Source organism: Gobio gobio (assembly GCF_949357685.1).
Source record: "Gobio gobio genome assembly, chromosome: 9".
Classification (NCBI taxonomy): Eukaryota; Metazoa; Chordata; class Actinopteri; order Cypriniformes; family Gobionidae; genus Gobio; species Gobio gobio.
Genome location: NC_137115.1, coordinates 47,916,568 through 47,935,867, shown reverse-complemented (window position 1 = coordinate 47,935,867; position 19,300 = coordinate 47,916,568). Strand labels below are relative to the sequence as shown.

General features: G+C 38.2%; 2 protein-coding genes across 2 annotated transcripts in view; both read left to right on the top strand.

Annotated features, from left to right (window-relative positions):
• The window catches only part of LOC307131377 (RNA polymerase II elongation factor ELL2), a 379,314-nt gene that overhangs the window by 178,381 nt on the left and 181,633 nt on the right, over window positions 1-19,300 (top strand). The gene's annotated exons all lie outside the window — the stretch shown is intronic.
• Window positions 1-19,300, top strand: part of sema4ba (sema domain, immunoglobulin domain (Ig), transmembrane domain (TM) and short cytoplasmic domain, (semaphorin) 4Ba) — an 80,206-nt gene that overhangs the window by 39,552 nt on the left and 21,354 nt on the right. The window contains exons 3-4 of the mRNA XM_079824986.1: window positions 15,671-15,831; window positions 17,153-17,215. Coding sequence (XP_079681112.1) covers window positions 15,671-15,831; window positions 17,153-17,215 — 224 coding nt within the window. The remainder of the gene's footprint in view (window positions 1-15,670; window positions 15,832-17,152; window positions 17,216-19,300) is intronic.

The window sequence follows — 19,300 nt, the reverse complement described above, 5'->3', positions numbered from 1 at the left end:
TTCCATGAAGCTCTCTATGCACTGTTCTTGAGCTAATCTGAAGGCCACACAAAGTTTGGAGGTCTGAAGCTATTGACTCTGCAGAAAGTTGGCGATTTCTGCGCACCTCAGCATGCGCTGACCCCGCTCAGTAATTTTACGTGGCCTACCACTTCGTGGCTGTGTTGCTGATGTTCCCAATTGCTTCCACTTTGTTATAATGCCACTAACAGTTGACCGTGGAATATTTAGTAGGGAGGAAATTTCACGAATGGACTTATTACACAGGTGGCGACCTATCAGGGTACCATGCTTGAATTCACTGAGCTCCTGAGAGCGACCCATTCTTTCACAAATGTTTGTAGAAGTGTCTGCATGCCTAGGTGCTTAATTTTATACACCTGTAGTCATGGAAGTGATTGAACACCTGAATTCAATGATTGGGAGGAGTGTCCGAATACATTTGGCAATATAATGTAGATTTCTTCAGTCTCAGTATGACATGAAGGAATTTTACAGACTGCCGTGTGAGCTGCAAAATAGACGCCCCTCATTTTCATTGCATTTCCAGTGTGATTGAATTGATCTTGGCAGGACTGGAGTATATTAGAGCCACATCGTGAAATGCTGCTAAGTTCTACTTATAAATCAAAACTGTCAGACCCGTCAGGCAAAAGCAACCACACAGACTCCTACACCAACAAATATGTGTTTGTGTTTCCTAGATCGTTGTTTGTTTATTGGCACCTGTTTACGTTACCATGGTGTCCCAAAAGCCATCCTGAAACTAGACCAGCCTGTAGTTTGATATATAATTATATCATAGTGACTAGCAGGTTTGTGTAAATGCAAAAGTTGTTTTGTTGTTTCATAGAGAAGATTAATCAGCCGGTATTTCCCGGTAAATGTTACCACACGACTCGTGAAAACCCTAATTACACCTTTCTTTGCAGCTTTCGAAACCTCTCTGCCTTGTGAATCGCAGTAAATTCATTTAACACACGTTTTTTGATCAAACCTTCAACTGGAGCACTTGGCGTCATGCACATTCATCCTCTTTCTTTAGTTTTCGAGGCCCCCTCTGTTTGAACCAGGAGTGTTTATATGCGTTCTACTCGCCAAACTCATGTTTGACCTACCCAGAATTCCAGCGGTCACCATGGTGTCGGTGCAAGCTGCCACTTCTGTACTTCTCATGCTAACAAGAGAGACGTTGTGCCAGCTCACTAAACAAACACTAAGCTCTCTCCTGAACGTCTCTACAGATTTTACTTGATGTCTTAATGTTTTCCTTTCTTGTCCTCCACGTGACTTCAAACTGCTCTTTTATTATATCATTTTGTTTTTCAATATTCCATGCTGGGTTTCTAACTTTGGAGCAGGGAGACCCGGCCACGCACGCAGGTGGAAGAGAACAGAATGTTTCTGAAGTGTAAACCGAGACTTGCGTCATTCCTTTCTCCTCCTCTGGAGAAGCTCAACAGTCATTTCTCATCAGCGCAGGGCATTAATGAAAACAGAGCAGTGTGAGAAGGAGATGTACGATTCCCTTCTGGGAAATGGTTTGTCCTTAAAGGGGAAAGACACTAAGAGCTCACTGTAAAAGAGCCTAGTTTCCCTAGAGCATTTGGCTGACCACTTCCTTTGGAAGCTTGTTTTCGCCATGGAATAAAACTATTTAAAAGATAACTGAGACTTTTTATCTCACAGTTCTGACTTTTTTTTTCAGAATTGTGAGATATAAAGAGAATTGTTATTATAAAGTCACATTTGCGTGTTATAAAGTCAGAACTGTGAGATATAAATATATATAAAACTTATTTCTCGCAATTCTGACTTAATAATTCGCTAAATATATATCACACAATTCTGAGAAAAAAAATCACAATTACCATTTTTATTTTTTATTCTGTGGCAGAAACAAGCTTTCATAAGAAAGGGAGCATTGAAGAACAAAGTCAAATGTAATTTTATGTAGGTGAAATATGAGTTTTTGTAAGATATCTAATATTATGCTATCAATGTGTTTAAACACAGACTGTATTCGAAAGAATAAGATTTTTTCAATATTTTTTGAAAATTAAGGCTGTATTTATTTTATCAAAAATACAGTAAAACGAAAATATTACTAAAATTGTATTAAATTTCATTATATATTAAAATGTAATCTATTCCTGTGATCAAAGCTGAATATTCAGCCTTCAGTGTCACATGATCCTTCAGAAATCATTCTAATATGCTGATCTGGTGCTAAAGTAACATTTCTTACTATCAATATTGAAAGACAGTTGTGCTGCTTAATATGTTTGTGTACACTGCAACATATTTTCATGATTTCTGATTAATAGAAAAGTAGAAAAGAACAACATTTTATTTGAAATACAAATCTTTTGTAACATTATAAATGTCTTTACTATCACTTTTGATCAATTTATCGCCTTCTTGCTAAATAAAATTATGTATTTCTTTTGGAAAAAATTACTTGCTGACCCCACAGTACAATTAAGTTATATATAATTGAATTGTACAGTATGTATTACAGATCAGACTTGTCAGAGGATCAATGTTTATTTATGTAAATGACTCCCTGTGCAGCATCAGCTGTCTTTCTGGCAGATCCAGCGATGTTTTAATGGAGAATGTATGAGTGAAGAGAACGTCCACACAGCTGAGATGAGCATGCATATGTTTTTGCCAGATTCATGTGGTTTGCGTTGTCATAAAACAGTACAAAAACAACCATGTTCCACTCGCTTTTAGTTTCTGACATTTCAGGGTGGTTAGCAAGAATTGCTTGAACCATAGTCCGTAAGAAAATATGGACAACGCGTCTTCATTCTCTTCCGCTGTAAGTAATTGAAGCCTCTGGAGATCCGAATATGGCGCTGACATCTTCCGCAGATTTGAGACCGAGTCTGTGCAGTTGTAATCTCGGGACCGGAATCTGCGCAATAGAGAGCAGGAAGTAGAGGCGCGATATCAAAAGCCTGCCCACACTCTCACAGATGCAGAACAATTCATTATGTCGGTGTGAAATAAACAGTTATGGAAATGTAGAAATTAAAGCTAAAGCCCCAATCTCTTCCCGAACATCCCGAAATGTGCCTCAGTGACGACTTTACTCAGAGAATCCGTCAATCTTAGCTGTCAATCATGACGTCACACCCCCCGTTTTTATAGCATCAAATAACTAACTAAAACTAAACTCACTTAAAAAACGAATACTTGAAATTAAATCAATGTGATAAAAACTGGCTGCAATGACCTTTTTTGGGAAAAATTTTATGTAGTGTAATTTGATTGTTTAGTTTGTCTCGCGTCCATTAAAATCCATGGAGGGGCGAGGGTTATGAGCTATACTGGAACCAGCCACCTGGGGGTGATTGAGGCGCGGAGGCATCAGTTTCTGAGAGGAGTGCTACAGGCTTGGCTTGAACATATATAAGCATTATCAGCGCCGTCGCTCCCACCACGCGCTACGCGTAGGGCACCAAGTGCTGAGGGGGCACCAAAAGACCCCCCCCCCCCCCCCCCCCCCACCACCACGCTGTAGAAATTAACATAGAATAAGAGAGTGCACGCCGCCAACCAACACGTCGCCAACCAACCTGGGCACCATAAAGGAATTACGCTTAGGGCACCTAGAAGGCCAGCGATGGGACTGAGCATTATAAATGATCTCAGATGTCTTCAGGACCAATACAGTTTGTTTATAATATGTTTCACTTTTGTGCAATGTTATATATAACTAATGTCACATACAGTGGGATGCACTTTGTAAACACGAGAATTTTCTTTCTGCTCTCACTATGTATAGAGCGGCTAGTCAAAAGTTGACCAGCTCCTGCGTTCAAGGCTTTTATGGGTGTGTTACAGGCACTATTAGACTTTTACAGGCTCTACTTTGTTAACAATGCAAAAGTTACTTTCAAACAAGGTATTAAGATCCGTCTCTGGTCTAAATCCATTCTGTTTGGGGTCTAACAAAGCCCAATAAAAAGAGAATATTTTGAAAGAGTGTTGCAGGAAGATCCCACTAGGGATCTATAGGCTGTTAGATGAAATTGAGATGTTTCTGTTTCAGATGCACTTAGCAAACCTCAGCGGTTCAACACAACTCTTTATTTCTTCTGTATATTAACCTTTGGGTTTTTTGTACTTAATGCGAGAGTTGAAGCCTTATATTAAATACAAGAGTACAGCTTTGACTGATGATTTTATTATCCCATGCGATGACATTTCTTTTATTTATAAATATAGTTTTAAGAGTCCTAGGCCTAAATTCACAAAGCTTAGGTATGAGAGAATGCATTACTTCCTTTCGTTTCAGATCTGTGTAGTGCCACATCACAACAGCTTGATGCTGTCTACACTATATGCGACAAAGCGAACGTTGCAAATCCATTTGTTCTTTGTGTCAGAAGTACCATGAGCGCTTGAAGTGGGTCAGAAAAAGAACGGGGCATCCGTTTACTGTGGGTAATCTGTCATGTTGCGTCACGCAAGGCTGCATCCAGTGTAGACAGCAGCGCTGATTATAATGGGTTCTTTCTGCCTTTGTCGCGTTGCGTTGCAGTGTGTAAGATTATGATTATGGTTGTGAAGCTCCAGCTTCCATATCTGTTCACCTTGACCCATGAATAACCGTCTTTTCTTTGCCATCACCATAAAGCGCAGGATTTAAAATGTATAGCGTGCTCGTAAGCTTCTTACAAGGAACGGATCTTGATGTTTCTGTAAAACTTGTCATCATAATTCTCAAAGCACCGTTTGCAACAAAATAATTGAAGAGAGCATTTTCCAGATTGTTTTTCCCAACATCAAAAGCAGCATCAGCAGTCAGCACTTTGTCATTAAGGCAACAGGGGGCTTTTCATTCCCCTGACACCTGGAGATGACATAATTTCTCCTTCACCGCATACATTGTTTACTTGGCGCTCGAGAAGGTGAGAAATAATGCAGACACAACTGGTTTACTGACACTAAACACTTAAAGATTTGTCTGCTTCGCCGTTTAAAGTCATGAAACGGACATTGCCATAGTTTTTTCTTTCCTATTGTGACGTACACTCACCTAAAGGATTATTAGGAACACCATACTAATACTGTGTTTGACCCCCTTTCGCCTTCAGAACTGCCTTAATTCTACATGGCATTGATTCAACAAGGTGCTGAAAGCATTCTTTAGAAATGTTGGCCCATATTGATAGGATAGCATCATGCAGTTGATGGAGATTAGTGGGATGCACATCCAGGGCACGAAGCTCCCGTTCCACCACATCCAAAAGATGCTCTATTGGGTTGAGATCTGGTGACTGTGGGGGAGATGAGTGGTACCCGGTGGGGTCTTCTGCTGTTGTAGCCCATCCGCCTCAAGGTTGTGTGTGTTGTGGCTTCACAAATGCTTTGCTGCATACCTCGGTTGTAACGAGTGGTTATTTCAGTCAAAGTTGCTCTTCTATCAGCTTGAATCAGTCGGCCCATTCTCCTCTGACCTCTAGCATCAACAAGGCATTTTCACCCACAGGACTGCCGCATACTGGATGTTTTTCCCTTTTCACACCATTCTTTGTAAACCCTAGAAATGGTTGTGCGTGAAAATCCCAGTAACTGAGCAGATTGTGAAATACTCAGACCGGCCCGTCTGGCACCAATAACCATGCCACGCTCAAAATTGCTTAAATCACCTTTCTTTCCCATTCTGACATTCAGTTTGGAGTTCAGGAGATTGTCTTGACCAAGACCACACCCCTAAATGCATTGAAGCAACTGCCATGTGATTGGTTGATTAGATAATTGCATTAATGAGAAATTGAACAGGTGTTCTTAATAATCCTTTAGGTGAGTGTATATCTGAGTTAAACAGCTTCTTGAAGAAGAACAAATTTAGGACTGGCTTGATTTTGTGCATTGGAAATTGATTGGATTGTTGTGTTCGCTATCGCTGTGATCTCATGTGAGTTACAGTTTGTCCCGCCCTCACGCCAGTAAACGCATCATTAGAGAAGAGAGATATGTTGTTGGCAGAGGGAACAGGGAAGTTATTTTTAGGATTAAAGATTATGAGGGCATATAATTTACAGATAAATACATAAATAATAATGATGATGTGCACAGATAAATCATAAATCGTTGTTGTCTATTGGGCAGAAATCTTGTATGTCCAAAACCGCTACTTTTCAAGCAATGAAAAAATGAACTGTATTTTTTTAAATAATTAGGGCCCTATTTTAACGATCTGAAAGCATGGTCTGAAGCTCACGGCGCAGGTGCACTTAAGGCGTGTCTGAATACACTTTTGCCGCGCCAGGCGCATAGTGCAAAAGGGTTGTACTTAGTCTATTAATGAGTCATGGGTGTGTTTTGGGCGTAACATGCAATAAACCAATCAGAGTCTCATCTCCCATTCCCTTTAAAAGCCAGTTGTGCTTGCACCATGGCGGATTCGCTATTTACATGGCGGAACTTGCGAGCGGAAAGACTGAACACTTCTCCAGAGAGGAACCCTTTTATTTTTAATATTTAGAAATGTTTGTGTGCTGCTAAACAACGTGGCGCTGGGCGTGAAAATGATAACTAGTTTCAGCGTCGGGCTGAAACGAGCAAAAAACACTTGCGTCACGCCTGGCTTCGCATTGTGCTGGGTTTATGTGCCCTTAAACTTTAAATTGATATTGTGGCTTTATCAGACAGGCTTGCATGTGTCATTATATTATTATCAATTTACCAAAATCAAGCTCAAATGAAGTTATAAGGTTTTTGACCAGTGAATTTCATATAATTTCAGACATGTGTCTTTGTCATTAATACAGCCACATCTGAGGCCGTAAGTGCATCGCAGTATTTGTTCATCAACATACAGGTTATAAAGCTTATTGTACCTGTGTGGCCTCTGAGTTTTTTAAATGTAATTTGGCCAAAATCTAATGTTATAAAAGATGTGCTTCAAAACAGGCTATGGCTATGAGCTGACGGCAAATGCTAGATTACAACACTCTTCTCCGCGCTCTAAACACATAAAACATTAGCCTTTATATAGTGTTTCTTGAGTAAAGAAACCGCTGTACTCATTCAAACCAACAGTTCTTTATTTACACTTGCATTGCAAACAAGCAGAGACAGTCCAAAGTGTGTGGCACTTCATTCTACCAAGGCGGTAGGTGTTATGAGGTTTCATCAACAGTTTGACAACAGGATCCAATGGAATTATGAAGTTTAGCTTTTCAGTGGTTGATTATTTACAAAACCCATAGACAGACGTAAAAGGGTGACTAACAGTAATGATTTCTGAAAAAAAGACGAAATACGGAGATATGAGGTTTCCTCCCGAGAGCTACGACATAATAAATACCGAATTGTCGATTTTGATTTCATGGTGACTTTAATAGTTCAGCATTAGCAGCTATACAGTGTGACTAGGATTACAGTGTGTGTAGGATTCTAATAGGCATTTAACTTTTAACATTTTCCTGAAAGCTCAAATCATCAGATCCACTATTTACTTAAATGAGCCGTCTGCTGAGGCCTAAACAAAACAGAGCTTTGATCTTTCACACTGACGGCCAGATTGCTGCACGCAGTCGCTCTTTTCGACGGGATGTTCTGTGTCTCTAATTAACTTCGGGCATGTACTGTTAGAGCAGCCGTAGGGAATTCAGCTCTGAAAACCGAACATGGAAGGGTTCCCTAAAAGCCTGCATAATTAATTTCTCTCTAAATGGATTAGAAAGCAAATCGCTGCGGATATGGCAATCCATTTAGTAGAGGCTTTCTCCAAAAAAATTACGTGTAATTGCATAATGGCAGTAATGATCTCATATTGCTCACAGCAACACAAAGAATCTAACATGGCTGTAGAATACAGTAGATTAGATGGAGGAAAATACAGCAGACTCTGAAGATAGACGAGGGTCAACAAGACGAGGACGTACAAGTTATGATATCAGCACAAGAGACAATAACTACTTGCCTCATAAGTACCTCTCTCTCTTGTTGACACTCTCAGCCCTCTTTCCCCATGAGTGGGAACAGGATAAGCCTTTTTTCCCAGCATGCATCAGTGCCGTTTTGAGGAAGCAATTCGCAGCTGTCGTCATGGAATTGCCCTATGGGAACTGACCTCAGTCAATTCAAACAATAATACCACAGACTCATTGAGAGAGAGACCGTATTGTCTGTGGGGGGATTGGTAATGTTTCAAGACATGAGAATCGATGACCAGGGTATTAGAAATGTGGGGTTAGCCTGGGTCATCCCGCCACCCTTATACGAGTTTATTTAAAGTTATTATGGTTAATTTTCTGGAACTGCATTCCATGTCATTCTTAATCAGTTTTGTTTGTTGCAGTTCATTTTCAATGGCGCAGTTTGTTTCGCAATTGCACCTTTTTAAAACCGCATAAGTGGTTACAGACAGACATCTTGAACTTAACGTGCAAGCACACAACACGCAAACAAAAACAGCCCAATACTGCCAAAGATTTTCCCTATTTGAAAGTGGTCTGCATTGAATTAGTGCTGGACGTGGGCAGGTGTTTATACAGCTCTGTATATATGTTGTAGCTTGTGTTGCAGCATGTAATTCCTGACACAACTCAGACAATACTAATAGTAAACAACTAGTGGTGCTTGCATGACTATTACACTTGATCATACTTAAGCTGCCTTGTTTATCACTATCTCTGATAAACAACTAACTTGGAAGTCACTCATTTATTTATTCAGTATTGGAGCTGTGTGGAGTTCAGACCATATAAATGATTGTATGCGAATGCTGGAAATAATAAAACATTTAATTAATATAATATAAATATTAAATTACTATTTTAATATAAAAGCTTTTGATTCATAGTAACATTTGAATAATAATTGTATATAAGTATACATTTTTTATATTAATACTTTAATTCATTTTTAGTAGTGCTGTCAAATCGATTTATCGTGAATAATCGCATCTAACAAAAGTTTGTATTTGTAAATATGTATATACCTTATATATATAATGTTAGATGTGATTAATCGATTTAACAGCACTAATATTTAGATATTAATTTGTGATTTCCTAGTGTGTGTGTGTGTGTGTGTGTGTGTGTGTGTGTGTGTGTGTGTGTGTGTGTGTGTGTGTGTGTGTGTGTGTGTGTGTGTGTGTGTGTGTGTGTGTGTGTGTGTGTGTGTGTGTGTGTGTGTGTGTGTGTGTGTGTGTGTGTGTGTGTGTGTGTGTGTGTGTGTGTGTGTGTGTGTGTGTGTGTGTGTGTGTGTGTGTGTGTGTGTGTGTGTGTGTGTGTGTGTGTGTGTGTGTGTGTACAGAATATACATTTACTTTCTTGGATAGACATTGAAAAAAATTGGTGTAGGTTTTATTTTGAATTTTTTTTTACTATTCCTAGTGCTGGTATATATATGTCAAACCAAAATTTATTCGGACACATTCAACATTTTCTCACATTATCGTTTATTCACTATTGATACAATCAACCAATCAGCTGTCAGCTGTAAAAGGTCGTGTTAGCAATTAAAGAAAAAACACAACAAATTTTATTTGTATTTTTGTGTTCACAGTTTACTTTATTTTGCTATCCTCACTTACATAAATGAACTACAGTGTCCTGCACCCACTAGTAAAATATTATATCTGGTGTCTGAATAATGTTTGGTTTCTGTGTGTGTGTGTGTGTGTGTGTGTGTGTGTGTGTGTGTGTGTGTGTGTGTGTGTGTGTGTGTGTGTGTGTGTGTGTGTGTGTGTGTGTGTGTGTGTGTGTGTGTGTGTGTGTGTGTGTGTGTGTGTGTGTGTGTGTGTGTGTGTGTGTGTGTGTGTGTGTGTGTGTGTGTGTGTGTGTGTGTGTGTATAGAATGTATATAGAAGTCCTAAATTTCAAACATAATTAAAAATAAATTAGCCTAGAAATCTAGACGCACACCTAGCGGCAGCAAACGTAATTTGCGGCCAGGGTTGTCTAGCAACTCTCCATTGGCTTGCGAGCTTGAAAAACCAAGCTCTAGTCAGGCCAATCACATCGTATATAGAGTCGGTGGGCGGGCTTAACATAAAGCTGCTGCTGCTAGTGAACAGGCTTTTGAATCGGCTTTGGCCGCGACTCTGGAAGACTTGAGTAAAGTTTAATCTATCAACTAGCTCCGCTGGTGAGAAAATGTATGGGACTCAGCCACAACCCGCTTGTGATTGTTGTCTCACCACCACGCTCTGGTTGGTTGTAGCGCTATTCTATTGCGTGCAGAGGGAATTTGAAAGACCATTTATCCCGCCCCTCGGATTGAGCCCTGCCACTGGTGTGTTCCCAGACCCAACATCTTGATGTGGGTCTGGCTTGTCAGACTAAAAAGAAATGGCAAATAACACGTATAATTAAACAGGAAATGTTGTAGAAAGACTGAAAGATTTTCTTATAAAACTTGCTCATTTTTGTTTTGAAAAATATATGTTTTTGCAATATAATGTTAAGTAATACTTAATAGCTGAAACACAACTCACTGTCATCATGTGTATTTTACAGTGAAGTGTTCAGTAAAACACTCACATGTGTGATTTTTCCCTGATGGGGCTCAATTATTTGCCTCATTGTGCGAGCTGCAGGGAGAAGCGTTACAGCTGTGCCTCTCTGGAGAATAATTGAGGGAACGGTTTCTGTCTGTGCAAATCCCACTTAAGCCCTGTTTGGTTGCAGCTATTGCCCTTTGTCCTTGTCTCACTGAATCGCCATTAAATTTCTCCCCAAACCCTCTGAAATGAGCGCTGCCAGTGTTGAGTGGTGCCCTGTTTCATCCTGTAATCAGAGAGAGGGGAAATACGAGACACACAGAGGCTGAGACCCCAGTAGCGTGCCACTAATGTGCCGTGCTGATCCCCTCCTGCGGTTTAGCAGACTGGATTCAGTAGTAATAAGCCCTCCTGGTTGAGGGCTGATGCCCTATTATTACCACATCGTCTCCCCCGGGACTCAGGAAGCAGACCTTCTGCAGCAGCTCCCAGAGACACGGACGCTTTTAGAGTCTTACCTCGGCTCAAAGTCACCCACGGGAGCATATTCAGTGTAATCTTTACATGCTCTCCAAGTAAGACCTACCAGGAGTGGACGGCTTGCTAGGAATCTTTAAATTAAGTAAATCAATAGCACAGTTTGTATGCCATGAAAGCTTCAGCATTGATATTGGTAAGCACTATGCTGGAGCTTGCGTTGTTTTTCTAAAAATCTGAAATGAAATCAACAACCTGTACTTCAGTCAAAGGCTAAAAGGATGTGTAATTTATAGTGTGCATTTGTTTAGAGAGAAATGTATAGTTTTTTGGCTTGTGAAAATAACTGTTTGAAAATAAACAGATTTCCTTATTTTATTTCTCTACACTGTAAAAAATAAAAACGGTAAATGTACTGGTAATTTTCTGCCAGTACATTGTCCAGTAATTTTAGGGAAATGTATGTTAACCCTTAAAACACAAACTAATGCAATGTGCAATTCAAAATACAGGTAAAACACCTGTAAAAAAACAATATACGTAAAATTCCTTCATATTTATGCAGTAAATTGTGCCATATTTTTTTACAGTGTACATATTAGTAATATTTGACATGGAAAAAAATGTATTTATATTATTTTATTTATCTGCATATTAGCAGTATTATTTGACATGGGGAAAAATATATATATATTCCCCGGAACAGTTGCCCTCAGTGCTTTATTTTATTTCTTTTTTTATTTTATTTTTTTATGCATATTAGTAGTATTATTTGACATGGAAAAAAATGTATTTATTTTATTTTATTTCTCTGCATATTAGCAGTATTATTTGACATGGAAAAAAAAATATTTATTTTATTTTACTTTACTTTACTTTACTTTACTTTATTTTATTTTATTTTATTTTTTATTTATTTATTTTATTTATTTTATTTATTTTATTTATTTTATTTATTTTATTTATTTTATTTATTTTATTTATTTTATTTATTTTATTTATTTTATTTATTTTTATGCATATTAGTAGTATTATTTGACATGGAAGAAAAAAATTCCCCGGAAAAGTTGCCCTCAGTACTTTTATTTTATTTTATTTATTATTTTATTTTATTTTATTTATTATTTTATTTTATTTTTATGCATATTAGTAGTATTATTTGACATGGGAAAAATGACATTTTTTTCCGGAACAGTTGCCCTCAGAACTGCTGATTTTATTTTATTTTATTTATTTATTTATTTTTGTAAATATTTGACACGGAGAGAATTACATGTTTTCCTCAGTACTCCTGAATTTTATTTTATTTATTTTCTATCTCTGCATATTAAACTGGGATAGGTAGAAGTATTTTACACCGAATGTTTTTTGGCCTTTCTGTGTATGTTGGACTGAAAGACGAGTGTGATTCAACCATTAAGTCAATGACAGATGTGGAGAACACTGTGTCGTCTGCCATGCAGTGATGAAGGCTGTATTTACAGCCTGTTGACATTGATTTGACATGCGTCTTAAGACCGAAGGAGCTGGTATCTCGGAATGATGTCATTGTAGCATGAGAGCACTGCTTGGTTCTGCTTGAGATGAAAGACTATTTCCACACATTTCATACACATTCTGAATCACCACCACATTCTCAAGTGGCTCGTCTGAAGTCATAAAAAGCTATGCAAAAGTATGATTTGGCATTCTGAGAGGGATTTGAGCCAATCACAGTGCCCCTAACCCTCTTAGCAAACACCCCCTACTGGTAGGAAAGACACTAGTTCTTATTGATGCCGTTGTCATGGTAAGAGAGAAACAGCCTGCAGGAACTGCCATGATAATGATGCTGTGCAATATCTTTGATTAAGAGATGAACATCTGTCTCTGAGCTATATGTGGCCACACACAAATGCTCATTCAACATGATTCAGACACGTTGCTGTTGCAACAGGTTTTAGCGTTCTCACTGCCAGCCAGTTGACAACATTTGGAGCCAGATTTAATAACAGCTTGTGCCAGCGCAAACCCTCTTTTGGCGTTAAAAACTACTGTCTGGATTTACTGAAGACACAGTGAAAAATTAGCGCTGAAAAGGCATGGACAGGGTTATTTTGCGGCTGACTTTATTGCATATGCATTTGTACGAGTTTTTCCTTTCAGATGCAAAATTTATGGAAGGAGAGAGAGTATTTAAAGGAATCATGCTCGGTGATTTACTAAGGTCTGCGCAAGTTCATTTACTGGTGTTTGCGGCATTATTTACCGCCCAAAAAGCACGTCTTAACCTTAAAACAGGCGACGTGTACCACGAGTTACATACTCTTTAGTGTCTTGTTTGGGGCATAAGAAAGATTTTTTCCTCAAATCCTTTCATCATTTATCATAGCCTGGTCTGTCTTGAGTATGCTGGTCACATGATTTGTTTCAAGTTTTTTTGTGATCCATTCTGTGTGTGCAGGACATTCAGATTTTGTGATAAGTAAATATATCATACTTTTATCAGAAAAAAATGCAAAACAAGTGCTAATATTAATTGTGAACATTGTCTTAAGATGTTGAAAAAGAAAATTAAGTTATATGTTGTTCATGCTGTTGTCGCATTTTGAAAAGTATGTATCTCCCAGGTCACGTTGCCTGTTTAGGGTATAAAAAAGGATTATCCACACAATATGGACATTGAATGGTGTTTCAACTGGTTATTGCATCATTGCGAAATCTCGTTCCCCTAGGGAAGACCCTTATAGGCCTCTGGACCCACTGTACACAGTCCCCCATCTCAATCTATGTAGTTGGAGTTCAAAAAATGTGCAAATGTTAAAATTCACATGTAAAACTGATATTATCACTTTTTGTTGACTACAGCTTTGCATTTTTAACTAGATATTTTCTTGCAGAGTTTCACACACTCATTATATGGTAGAATGTGGGTGTCCAGCCCTTCCTGCAGAGTTGCAAGAAAATAAAAATAAAAAATTATCTGCAAGTAGTTAAAAATACAAAGATGTTGTCAACAAAAAGTAATAATATCAGTTTTACATGGGAATTTTACATGTTAACTCAAAAAACATAGATTGAGAAGGGGGAATGTGTACAGTGGGCCCAGAGGCCTGGAGGATCTTCCCTAAGGGCCCCGGTCCTGGAACGAGATTTCTACTGACCCTCCCACCACCCACAACCGACCCCTCACTCGTCACCAATAAATGTAATGACCAGTACCGGGAGCGCAGTTTACCTTGGAACACGTTCATTGTCAATGCTGTGGATAATCCTTTTTTTTATACCCTAAACAGGCAACATGAACTGGGAGATACAACTCATAAAATCCAAACTACATCAAACACTTCAACTATTCCTTTGGACGTGTTTTACTTAAGTCCAGATGATATAAAAAGTGACATGAAAAGATTTCTTTCTGATCATTTTCCAGTCATGCCTGTTTAAGGGTTAAACCAGAAGCTAATTTGCGCTGCTCTTGGTAGATTGTGTTGGTGGTCATTATGTAATTGATCCGGTAGTCAGTAGATCATGAGCAGAACTTTCCACTCTCATCAGTGCTTTTGTGGAATTGCGCTCTCACACTAATTTGCCCTCTTTAGTAAATCTGGCCCTTGATATTTGTCTAATACACTAAAGCAGTGGTTCTTAACTGGGTCATGAATCAAAGGTGAATCTAAGGTTTGTTCAGGAGGGGAAAATGCAAATGTTTTTATCTGTATATAGTATAGGATTTTAACCAATTAACAGGTATTTACTAGCCTGACGTTGTCATACTTAATTCTTGTCAGAATATGAGTCTGATACTGCTCCGTTGGGCTGTGATTATGGGGCGTGTTTCAACCGAACCAGGGAAGACCTCAATTGGAATAACGCATAACGTTAGTTGTCAAATGTCAACAGAACTCAACTGCACACAGTGTTGCCAAGTCCGCCGTTTTTTTCTGTGGGCTGTTTTTCCATGTCTGCGGGTTGAAGCGACCCCAATTATGTGATATTTAGACCCAGGAATGCGAATTTTAGTAGGCAACCCTGCCAAAAAAAAAACACATTTTACCCCTCAAACGCCATTTTTTCAACCCTGTCGAATCTTTACGATCTTAATTTGCTGGTGTTGTAAAAAATAATTTCAGGATTCACAGAGTACTTACCAACACGAACATCATTTCTGAGAAGAATAGTGAAGGTGAATGCATATACGAACAAGTTCTCCGTTTAGTAAACGAATTCAACCCAAGCGCTCTTTGGTGACGTGATGATTACGTTACTGTTGTTCATCTGTCCATCATCGTATAAAGCCCGCCCTGACAATTTGATTGGTCCGAACAGCTTCTGTTCGGGCATAGTTGCTTCACAATGGATCAAGTCCAGACCGAACTTCCCAAACTCAAATGTTGTGGGCGGGGCTAAGTTCGGCTGGCATCCAGGCTAGGTTTTTACTGTTACATTTTTAAAATTACAATTGATTTTTCACAGTTAAACAAAGATTATTGGATTACTTTCCATACCATTATTTCAGTCTTTCTCTTGAATGTTTAATTCAATGTGTTACTTGCCGTTTGTGAAATTAACTAACAATTTCAGAGTGAAAATTGTTTGTCCTGAAGTAAAATCAGTTAAAAAGCACAATCACAAATCTGACTTTTGCACATTTATCATATTTCCAGTAGTAAATCTTATTGGCTGGGTTTCGCTGACATTCCACCCTCTCCCCTCTTTTTTTTCCATATCTACTCATAGATGCAAACGAGAGGTCGGCCAAGAGATTTTCACCCGATGGAGTCTTCAATTACACCTCTCTGCTCCTCAGTAAAGAGGATAACATGCTGTACGTTGGCGCTCGAGAGACTCTCTTCGCACTCAATATCACGGATATCAGCAGAACACAGCTGCAGCGTAATGTGAGTATGTCTGTGTGCTTCATTGCGGAGAATTTATAAGCATGTGCATCAGTCTGTGATATGGGAATTAGTAATTTAAGGTTCAAATGAGAGTAGAATATCATTAACGCTGGATCTAGGCATCACTTAAAGGGATAGTTGTTCCAAACCTGTATGAATTTCTTTCTTCTGCTGAACACAAAAGAAGATATTTTGAAGAATGTTGGTAACCATACAGTTGACGGTAGTCTTTGACAACTGTCTGGTTACCAACATTCTTCAAAATATTTTCTTTTTAGTTCAACAGAAGAAAGAAATTCATACAGGTTTGGAACAAAATAAGGGTGAGTAAACGATGACAGAATTTATTTTTGGGTGAACTATCCCTTTAAAGGAACACAGCACAAAATCCCCTAGAGTTAAACAGTTGAGTTTTACCGTTTTCGAATCCATTCAGCCGATCTCCGGGTCTGGCGATAGCACTTTTAGCATAGATCATTGAATCTGATTAGACCGTTAGCATCTCGCTCAAAAAAATGACCAAAGAGTTTTGATATTTTTCCTATTTAAAACTTGACTCTTCTGTAGTTGCATCGTGTACTAAGACCGACGGACTATTTTCAGGTGCTGCGTAATATCATTGCACCACTGCACCCATGGTACGGCAGCAAAGCGAGATGCTAACGGTCTAATCAGATTCAATGATCTATGCTAAGCTATGCTAAAAGTGCTACCTCCCGACCTGGAGATCGGCTAAATGGATTTGAAAATGGTATAACTCTAGGGGAGTTGTAAAGTGAGCCTATTTTCAAAAATAGTTGCGTGTTCCTTTAAGCACACACAAAAGAGTGAACACAGGTAATGTGGGTCACTTTCTGATAATTTGTCATTGGTAAAATATGATCCAAATGGCTACATCACAAAGCTATCGTATGGTTTCAGAAGACTTTAAAATGTAGTGCGAAAGTCATAAGGATCACTTCTACTTTTATTGGGTTTTTGTGTCCTTTTTGAAGCTTGGACGCTTTAGTTTTCATTCACACCAAGTGTCCTACTTTACCAGCTGTCCCACTTCTCCCCTATTGTATTTTGGCATTATACTTTGCAACAAATGAACTTTTTAAGTCACAAATAGACCTTCACAGTTCACTGCAAATATTTTGTGTTGCTTGATTCGTTTTGAACATAACAGAAAGGCTAGACTGCAATACGTTACAGCCAAGGTGACTCACTGTAGGCCCACTCAATGTAAATGTGCTTATTAATGCATGATGTTACTGTAAATGCACTATAGCTGCTGAGACTGCTTAACTCAGTCAACTTGCGATTTTCACCTTTTCAGTTAACATGGAGCACACCGCAGAGAAAGAGAGACGAGTGCAGTTTCAAAGGGAAAGACTTGCAGGTAAGTGAATGAGATATTCATCAAACAAAGTGGAGAGATGTCTGTATATTTGAACATGATGTTCCTTGTTGATTCATATAACTCAAGTAAGAAGTAGGTCTATAAAGTAGGAATGGGATTAGGCAAAACTTGAATCTGAGAAACTGCCTGTTGCACCACTTTCAGTTCATAGGATCCGTAATTGCCTTGACACGTCCACACTGTAATTTGCCTGAAAGCTTGACACTGCATAAGGGCTGTTATTAGATTAATAATCCGCATGCCTAATTTGCTGCCAGATTGATTTGTCTTGGGAGCCAGGTTTGGATGGATGTTGGGACCCTGATGAAGACACAGTAATAACTGCTGTTCCTTGAGGCCGATGACACGCAGCTGCCAGAAACCTCTCCCAGACTATTACAGAGGATTTAGATCAAACCTAGTGATGTGAAAACAAATTCTGAGCCCCAGCCAAGCAACACTTGTGTGCACAGCCTGGTTTTTACTTTCGCCTTTATGTAACGGTCAAACTCTTTTTTTTGTGATTTTTTTGTTTTGTTTTGTTGTATCTTTAAAAATTTAGTTATTTGGATAACTATCATACAGTAAGTAAAAAATAAAATGTTTGTCTTAAAGGCATAGTTCACCCAAAACTAAAAATCCGGTCATCAATTACTCACCCTCATGTTCCAAACCTGTTTTATATTAATGGGACACAACAGGAGATATTTTGAAGAACGTCGGGAATCAAACAGCATTGGAACCTTTTGACTTCTATTGTATGGACAAAAAACTATTTATCAAAATATAAAAAAAAAAAAAGAAAGTCATAAAGGTTTGGAACGACAAAATAATTAAAATTGTGGGGTGAACTATCCCATTAATAATGTACAGTATGTCTAAATTTGATCAGTCCAATTGAATCACACCTTCCTGAAATTATTTTATTTAAACAAAAAATTCTGCCATCATCTGTCCACCCTCAAGTTGCTCTAAACTCCAAAAAAGTAAAGAAAAGAAACGAGAAGTTTCTTCAAAGGGGTGCTAGGGGGTCAGTGGAAAATTTCAATGAAAAAACAAGGTGTACATTTTTTTTTTAAACAACACTTTAATATAATAATAATTATATTACAATAATTTTACTGTTTAATAAAGTTTACTGTTTAATAATTGTTTTCAAAAAAGACTGGTCAGAAATTGTGATATTAATTGTGATTATTTTATTCTATACAGAGCCATCATTTTTAACAGTAAGAAATAAATCTGAAAAAAAAAAAGGCTAATCTGTATAATTGTGTGGGGGAAAAGCATGCTCATATCTCCTTGCTTATGTTACAACCTACAAACTTTAAAGATTAGTTTGTATTTGTGTTATATCTTTCTAGATAGCTGTTTCTTGCCTGTGTTGTTTAATTTAAATAAATAATAAAAAATTCAATTAATTTAAAAAACATTCTGGCCAGGTTTTACAGACTAAGTCAGGATTAGACCTTAGTTTAATTATGGAATTTAAGTAGCTTTTATAAATGTTGCTTAGAAAAAAACATTACTGGTGTGCATCTGGCCTAAACCTAAGCCTTGTCTGTGAAACTGGGGGTTTGTATTGTATTTTCTATATGATAAAGTACACTCTAAAATATGCTGGGTAATTTCAACCCAAATTTGGGTTAAATGGACAAACCCAACTGTTGGGTTAACATTTTAATTAAAACATTCAGCCCAATTGTTGGGTTTGTGCATATTTGACCCAAATTTGGTTTAAAACTATCCAGCATTTTTTAGAGTGTAATGCTTACCATTTTTCACAAACAGTACAAATGAGCCTATATATTTATTACAATATATAGCTGCCTTTTATTTGGGCTTCGTATCAAAAAGTTTAGATCTCCAAAGGTGTGTCAGAAATTACGGACTGTCTGAGTAGGTCCTACATTTGAACTTACTTTGCGACCGTTAAAAAAGCATGTTTCTATAAAGTATAAATGCGTGTGAATGTTATCCGGACGTATTACATTCGCCATGTTGTCATAATCATGTGACCTACCAGCGTCGGTTGCGTCACTTCACTGCCATTCATAAATCCTCTCCCGTGGCCTCGTGGGATAG